At 53.7% G+C, this 7,843-nt stretch overlaps 1 protein-coding gene across 6 annotated transcripts in view; it reads left to right on the top strand.

Annotated features, from left to right (window-relative positions):
- Positions 1-656: 656 nt before the first annotated feature.
- The window catches only part of Flcn (folliculin), an 18,858-nt gene continuing 11,671 nt past the window's right edge, over positions 657-7,843 (top strand). The window contains exons 1-5 of one of the 6 annotated variants that reach the window (XM_050163587.1): positions 657-791; positions 1,937-2,022; positions 5,338-5,400; positions 5,475-5,744; positions 7,370-7,516. In XM_050163587.1, coding sequence (XP_050019544.1) covers positions 5,496-5,744; positions 7,370-7,516 — 396 coding nt within the window. In that variant the 5' untranslated portion in view covers positions 657-791; positions 1,937-2,022; positions 5,338-5,400; positions 5,475-5,495. Of the gene's footprint in view, positions 832-859; positions 1,256-1,936; positions 2,023-5,337; positions 5,401-5,474; positions 5,745-7,369; positions 7,517-7,843 lie in introns of those variants that run through there. The other 5 variants (XM_050163586.1, XM_050163590.1, XM_050163588.1 and 2 more) reach the window with 5 other exon arrangements.

Genomic DNA, 7,843 nt, shown 5'->3' with positions numbered 1-7,843 from the left:
TAATTTGTGTGTGTGTGTGCGCGCGCGCTTTCCTCATTCCCTCCCCCCCACACACACACAACAGCTGGGAACCGAACCCAGGGCCTTGCCCTTACCATTGAACAAAACACACAACCCTTGAACTATTTTGAAAGCTAGTTTGCAAAGGTAGGTCGGGCTCAGATCACACATGCGCGGTCCTGTGTTCCTCTGTCACCAGCCTCCATGCCAGGACACGTCCGCACCTTCCACTTCTTGCAAAGGGGAGAAGCCGGCTCCGGTCGGCAACCTAACCGGCGGGGAGTGGAGCCAGGAAAGCCCAGCGCCCCGAGGAAATTCCTCCACTTCCTTTTCGTCTTCTGTAGGGACCTGGGTACTGGCCGGCTAATTCCCTCCTACTCTTTTGAAATGTTAGTTTTGACGTCACCCCTGCAGAATGACTTCTCTCGGTGGCCTGAACCATCTGTGCTTCTCCGGGGGGGGTGACAAACGGCGCCGAGGGGCACGCGTGGGCGCGGGGCTCTTGCCCTTGGCGCAGCGGAGCGGGACGCTGCACAGCATGGCTCGAAGCATCCTGGCCATCTGCCCGGGGACGCGGCGCCCCCCGCTTGAGCCGGGCACTGGCGTTCTCTTCCCTCCGCAGGCCTGCGGATGGTTCGGTCCGACGGGGTCACGCGCTGGGCTCGGTGCAGGGCCTGCGGAGCGGGCGAGCCCTCGGCCGGGGGTAGCTCGGTAGCAACGGCTTTGCGGGCTCCGACAGTCGCGAGCGGGTTCCGGCCCGGCGTCCAGGACACGGCGAGCGCCCAAGTTGGGTTGGTGTTGGGCCTTAGGGCCGAATGGAAGGCGGGGATGGTAAACACCGGGCAGAGGGAGGTGACGGGTTCCACCCCCCGGTCGGGGTCATTGCTTTACTTTTGAGCACCACTGGCCATGTCCTGCCAGTACACGTCCGTTTTCTACGGCCGTCCTAGGATGCCCCTCGGGCGGGTCTGTCTGCCTGGCTCAGTCGCCCCAGGGCAGGGCAGGCAGGACATCGCACTTCTCTCTCTGACTGCATAACTCGCCCTCGTGCCCTGGAAAGAACGTTTAGCCCTGGGATTAGCCTGTGGCTCCCAGTCGAGGAGGTCACAGGCAGCCCTAGGCGTTAGGGAGCTAGGAGGAGGACCTGCCGAGAGTACGGGCTGGCTTTGCAGCTCTTGGGAGCCTGGCACCAACCCTGGTGCCCAGCAGAGAGAAGTCGCAGCAACGAAAGGCCACAGGCAGTGTGGTGCTGAAGGTGCGGAGTTATTACAGTTGTCATTCAACAGTGGAGAGGTCGTGGCACGTGACACTGTTTGCTAAGTGTCAAGTGACTGGGCGCTCTCTAAAGGAAATCCTGCCGAAGTTGGCAGCAGCGGTAGTGGAGTGGAGAGTAGTTCTGAGCTGTGGATACAGTCCCCTGCTGAATTTCTACCCACCCTGCTCTAGCTAGGGAGGCAGCTGGGAGTACTGAATTTCCTGTGGGAGACAGTCACAGCTGCTGCTGACTTCAGTGGAGGTCCATGTAACCCCTTGTTTGCCTACAAGGCACTCTTAGTGGCCTGGCACTATGAGAAGACAAGAAATAGAGATGAGGTAAAGCCAGGGCACACCAGGGAAGAATGGGGTGGGTCTGGTTTGCCAGGCCTATGGCTTAGGTGGTGTGGGCACACAGCATACAGGCACAGCCTGCCTCATAATGTAAATATGACGGTGAAGAGACTAGCTTCAGCTGCAAATAGACACGGGGAAGGTGGGCGATTAGACGCTCAGGGAAGTGTGCTCAGTGAAAACGTGGTGGACACTGGGGTTGGAGAGCTGCTGAAGAACCGGCCACTTCCTGACCGGGATCCAGGCGCCACATACAAAACAGTGTGAGAAACTACAAAGACTTTGCTCTCAGAATTAGGTCTAATTTTTCTTTCTTTTTTTTCCCTAGAAAACCTCAGGTCCTTGAGTTTGCGTGCAGTTGCCACAACTGACTCGTCCAGCGGGATGGTGGAATTGTGATCAGTTAAGCATAAGGTTCGTCTTGATGTTGCACATGTGGCTGGGATTTGGCTAAGGGCTGCTCTCGCACGCATGCTCTGCCAGGAAGAGGCTTGTTTCTCTTCCTTGTATGCCCCTCGGAAGAGGCTGTGGCCCCATTCCCAGGATGTGTGCGTCTGTCTTGGGTCCTGACTCCTCTAGGTCCCCAGCCTCTTTATCCTGTTATTGGTTGCTTTATCTCCTCCCCTGTGGTGGACTCTTCTTGTTTGTGAGACGGTGTCTCGTGTATCACGTAGCCCAGGCTGGCCTGGATCATTCCATGTAGCTAGAGCTGACTGATTCTCCCGCTGGCACCTTCTAGTGCATGCATTCCAGATGTGTGCCACCAGGACAGGCTCTCATGGATCCTTAAACGACAGTGGTCAATGACCACGCTGTAGTAAACCCTTTGAACCCTCTCTCTGCCCCTAGATTCATAGACTTTGCTTTGACTGTGGTTGTGTCTAAATGTCTCAAATACCTCCAGTTTCTCTGGTTACAGTAGTTACCTCTATGAACAAGTAACTTGGTGCCTTCCATGTGTTGGGAGCTGCAGTGGACACTGAAGGGATTGTAGTTATTTAGACAAAGTCTCCACTGACTTAACATCTGTAAAGGGAATACAAGCAACATAGGTCCCAGAGCCTAGAACAAGTGAGGAAATGGGAGTTGGTAGGACGGGGGTGTCAGTCTAGAGGAGCAAGTTTGTAAGGACAGGCACATGGAGACCGAGTGCTCAGGAGTGGGCTAGACAGAGGTCTGCCGCATATTTGGGAATTTGCATCCAGCTCCTGCGTCTCACACCACAGTCAGGCCACATGTCATACCCCCAGGTCTCTGTCACCTGCTTTGCCAGTCGTTTATACTCGCTGGTCCTCACCCTGGTCTAACCCAAGAGGACTGGGCCGGGGCAGCCTGCCAGCTTAGGGAACCGACTGCAGAGCACTAGAGTGCCAGCTCAAAGGAGCTGGAGACGAGCAAGGCGCAGCTGTCTGTCACCGGCCACTTGTGAGGTGTACGCTCAGTTCCTGCTTTGCCAGCTTCCCAGGCGTGCTGTCTGCCTGGCCACATCTCCTTGGTCGTATTCGAACCTGACTTTCCAGGGGATGAGTACCCAGGGAGATGTCCTCAAAAGAGATGACAGTGTGGGTTCCGATCAGTGTCTTCTCGCCTGTATTTAGAGACTTAAAAAGTTGTACATTGCCTTGCGTAGGACTCTCCTTTGGAGCTTTTTCCCCCCTTTTCAATTTTTTAAAAATGGAAATATCCTGGAACCCACACACTCAGATGGTGATTCTGAGCCCTGTGTGAATACTGTAAACCTGGCTGATGAGGCTGTGGACCTGAGCTTAGCTATGGTTGGTTTAGTCTTGAGTTGCCACATGTGACTGTGGATATGATGGGCGTGGAGAATACAGGGTCACTCTGACCTGCCATGCCATCCCAGACCTTTTCCAGCCAGCCGATATGGTCTGCAGTGTTCACAGGTCAGGTATGCGGCTGTCAGAACCCCAAGGACATTCTGATCTTCTTTGTTTTGCTTTGGTTTGGTTTTCCAAGATGGGGTTTCTCTGTGTAGCTTTAGAGCCTGTCCTAAAACTCGGTCTGTAGACCAGGCCGGCCTGGAAATGGCAGTGCTGGGATTAAAGGTGTGTGCCACCGCCATCTCCACTGCCACCGCCGCCACTGCCATCTCCACCGCCTGGCAGGCATGCCGATCTTTAACCCCTTTTCTTGTTTGCTGTAAGTAGGGAACAAATACCCACAGCTGCCCCCCACCCCACGGCTGCAGGAGGAGTGAATTGCCTCTCTAGAGGCTCCAGGTTCTGCTGGTTTGAGATCATTTTATCAGGTGGAGACGGACTTCCCCAACACCACAGCCCCCTCAGGTCCGCCGTCCCTTCGAGTGGAACACCAGTACCCACTCTTACCTCGTTCCTCTAGAAATCACATGATTGCCAGTGAGGGACCCTGAATGTGGCTCTGCGGGGGACCAGTTTTTTTTTTGTTTTGTTTTGTTTTGTATTGTTTGTTTGCTTTTTATTAGATAGGGTCTAATTCCGGCTAGCCTAGAACTTGTTTTGTAGACTGCACTGGCCTCTGCCTCTGGGGCGGTCTGGGATTACAGGTGTGTCACCATGCCTGGCTGCTTTTCATTTTTTTAAAATTGCGCTAAAACACATATGACCTAACATTTAACTCTCCAGGCACGTGGCACTTCATGGGCATTGGGCACTCACACTGTTGGGTGGCCCTCACCGCCATCCACCTCAGCTCTGTCATCTTCTCTGCTAAAACTGTCCCCATTAAACTCTGACCACCTCCCTGGGGTCAAGTCCAACTCCAGCAGGAGGTTAGCCAGGGCTTGTCCTGTGTCTGCATGATTTCTTAGGACCTGTCCTTGCTGCAGCGGGTTGTAGGATTGCCTTTCTCTTGAGGATGAGTGGCACCCCGTTCTCTCCTGTGGTCCAGCAGGATGGCTCTTCTGTCACCTTCTCTGGAGGGCCCTGGGATCTGTGGAAGTCATATGGTCCGTATCTGAGGCCCTGGCTGTCTCACTCGGTTCTCCGTGGAGGTGAAAACCCTGCAGACCTCACCCCCAGCGCCCCCCCTGCCCCTCTTTGTTGCCTCCGTTCCTTTCTTCATGATCCACGATCTCTCTTCCCTCCAGTAGAGTCTGCCTTCTCACTTTGGAAACTCTGGTGCTGTCTGGCTTCGCCACCTATCAGTGCCCCCTTACCCTTCAGTGGTCAGCGAGACTGGCACCTGTAGTCCGCTTTTGCACATTGGCTTTCGAAGGTGAAGATCAGAGCGTGCTTGTCTTCGTCAGAACACTGCACGTTTGCCATTTCTAAAACAAGCCAGGTGCCTGGCTGTGGCCAAAGTGTTCATGAGATCAACATCCGCCCTTGGGTCTGCCCATCTCTTGACCCAGCCCACCTGCCTGGTCTGCACGCTCTGCTCCCTTCAGCTCCGCTGGGACCTGTGTAGCCAACTCCTCCTGGTCCTACTTCCTCTCAGCTCCAAGTCTCCCCGTGCAGAAGTGGGATGTGTTTATCCCTGTAGGTAACTCCCACCCCAAGCATCCCAGCACTCAAACCTTGCCTCTCAGGTGATGATGATAGATGAAGGACCCTCCTTAGTATCTGTCCTGTTTCTTAGCATCATTCCCGTGGTGCCTACAAATGTGCTTGCTTCTGGGATCTGTTGCGGTTCTAGCGAATACTTTCTGTGTGGTCATTTATTCATATTTCTCGTCCTCTGTCTTTTCCCCTTGTGTCTCCTGCCCTTGGTGTACCAACCATTAAACAGTGGGTGCTCAGCAGTGCCGGCAGGTGGAAGCAGCAGCCTGCCAGGACTACCTTTGTGGCCCCGGTATGTCAGTGTTTTGGGCGTGGTATCGTAGCATGGACAGGGGCAAGCCCATAAACAGTGTCTCTGCCCTGCAGGCCTCTGGCATCCCCGGCACCATGAATGCCATTGTCGCTCTCTGCCACTTCTGCGAGCTCCATGGCCCCCGCACTCTGTTCTGCACGGAGGTTCTACACGCTCCCCTGCCCCAGGGTGCTGGAAGTGGGGACAGCCCTGGCCAGGTTGAGCAGGCCGAGGAAGAGGAGGGCGGCATCCAGATGAGCAGCCGGGTTCGTGCCCATAGCCCAGCCGAGGGTGCCAGCACCGAGTCCAGCAGCCCTGGGCCCAAGAAATCAGACATGTGTGAGGCAAGTGTCTTTGAGATCTTGAGATGGTTTTACCTTTCTGAGAAAGGGGGGAACATGAGAGACTTCCCCCAAGGTTCTGAGAGCATTTTTCTCATCATGCCAGCCGGAGCCTTTTTAACCGATTCAGTATCTGGGTGATCCTCCTTGTGGCACTCCAAGTGGCACTCCAAGTGGGGTGCCACTTGGAGCTAAGTGGCAGTCCCACACAGCCTCCGCTGGGTTGGGTGGGTTGGGTAGGGGTTTCCAGCTGTCACCAGAGTGGACAGGAATCAGGTGTCATTGTCATTCATCATGTGGAAAAGTGGGACGCTAAGGGACAGGGACTGGGTAGCGGAACAAATGTGGAAGGGGTCTTTAGGCCTGCGGAGCAGTGAGAGGGGAGGGAGAGCTAAAGGGACAGGGCGCCGAGGGTCCTGGAGGATCTCCTGGGGAGGGTCTTGCCTCAGTGCCTACCTGGTGTAGTCCCAGGTTGGGACCCCTGCAGAATACACCGCCTTGGCTTGCAACAGCACGAGTAAGGAGGCTCTGGGTTTACACCCTGTGCTCCACTTCCACTCCAGCAGGAAGTCACAGTGGAGGCTTCTTGGGTTGCTGCACTGACACCGAGGCCTCTGGCTGACGTGTGACTTAAGACCCCTGCCTGCAGGTCATTCCGACCCAGGAAGGAGCCGCTTGGGGCCGATAGCATCGCTCAGGAGGGTGGCACAGCTGTGCACCCTGAGTCCAGCTGCTGCTTCTCATCCAAGCCGCAGCTGACTTTACAGTGGGGCTTCCTCCTGGGTTTCCCTTCCAGGGCCACTGCTGGGACTGGGTGAGATAAGCAATAGAAGGCTCATCATACCTACGAGCTGTCACTGCTGGCTGTAGAGAGAACTTTGACGGCCCTTGGGTCCAGATTTTCTTAGTTAAATTTAGTCTAAGATAAGTCTAAATTTAAAAGCTAGTTATTTCTATACAAAGAAGAAGTTGGACATGACAACATATGCCTGTAGTCCCAGCATTTAGGAGGCTGGGGAAGGAGGTTCACAAGTCCCAGGCCAGCCTGGGCTACACTGTGAGACTGTCTTGAAAGAATTTGGTGGTCTCCGGGAATGGGGGTGTCCTGGCAAGATGGCTCAGTGTTTGAAGGTGCTTACTGCTAAGCCGATAAATGGCCTGAGATTGATCCCCAGAACTAACACTGTGGAAGGAAGGAACCAGCTCTGGTGAGTGGGGAGAGGGAAGGGAAGAAAACACTAAAGATGATTGGAAAAGCCACAGAGAAACATGATACTTATTCAGATACAAGACAGGCGCTGGTGGCACGTGCCGGTTAATTCCAGTACTTGGGAGGCAGAGGCTGGCGGATCTCTGAGTTCAAGGCCAGCCTGGTCTGCAGAGTGAGTTCCAGGACAGACAGGGCCACACAGAGAAATCCTGCCTCTCAAAAAGAAAGGAAAGAAAGAAACACATATGCATATTAATATGTAAGTGAAGTTATGTATGCCACTAGGTGGGAATGCTTTCCCCAAGAGCCGTTCAAAATAGGGAGAGAGTTTTTTAAGAATTTAAAAAGGATTATGTTTTCTCCACTTAGATTTGTCACCTGCTTCTAGCTATAGGTTTCTTGTTCTTCCTGTGTACAGGGCTGCCGATCACTTGCTGTGGGGCACCCGGGCTATATCAGTCACGATAAAGAAACCTCTATCAAGTACGTCAGCCACCAGCACCCCAATCACCCCCAGCTCTTCAGCATCGTCCGCCAGGCCTGTGTCCGGAGCCTGAGCTGTGAGGTAAGGCTGCGTCGGTCCGTCTGTGAGAAACACGTGACTCCAACTTTATTTCTGTTTATGGACAGCGAGGGGGCTTGCTTTTCAGTACAGCGTGGGCGTGGCTGCAGTTGTCAGAGCTCGAAGAGAGGTCCTTGGGACTCTGGCTGTTGAAATAGGTGTTAGCGCTTCACTTTGAACAACAGACTGTTATTTTTTTTCTCTATTCTTGCTGAGCATGTTTCTAAGCTAGAATTGTTCTACGCTGTGTGGTTTGTTGTACCAAGTATCAGTTTTTTTTTTTTTTTTTTTTTTTTTTAAAATATTTTTTTTTTTTTTTTTGTTTTATAT

Source organism: Alexandromys fortis, unplaced genomic scaffold (genome assembly GCF_014885135.2).
Source record: "Alexandromys fortis isolate MF-2015 unplaced genomic scaffold, M_Fortis_MF-2015_v1.1 scaffold_149, whole genome shotgun sequence".
Lineage (NCBI taxonomy): Eukaryota > Metazoa > Chordata > Mammalia > Rodentia > Cricetidae > Alexandromys > Alexandromys fortis.
The sequence above is the reverse complement of the archived record's forward strand: the minus strand, read 5'-3'. Positions and strand labels throughout refer to the sequence as shown.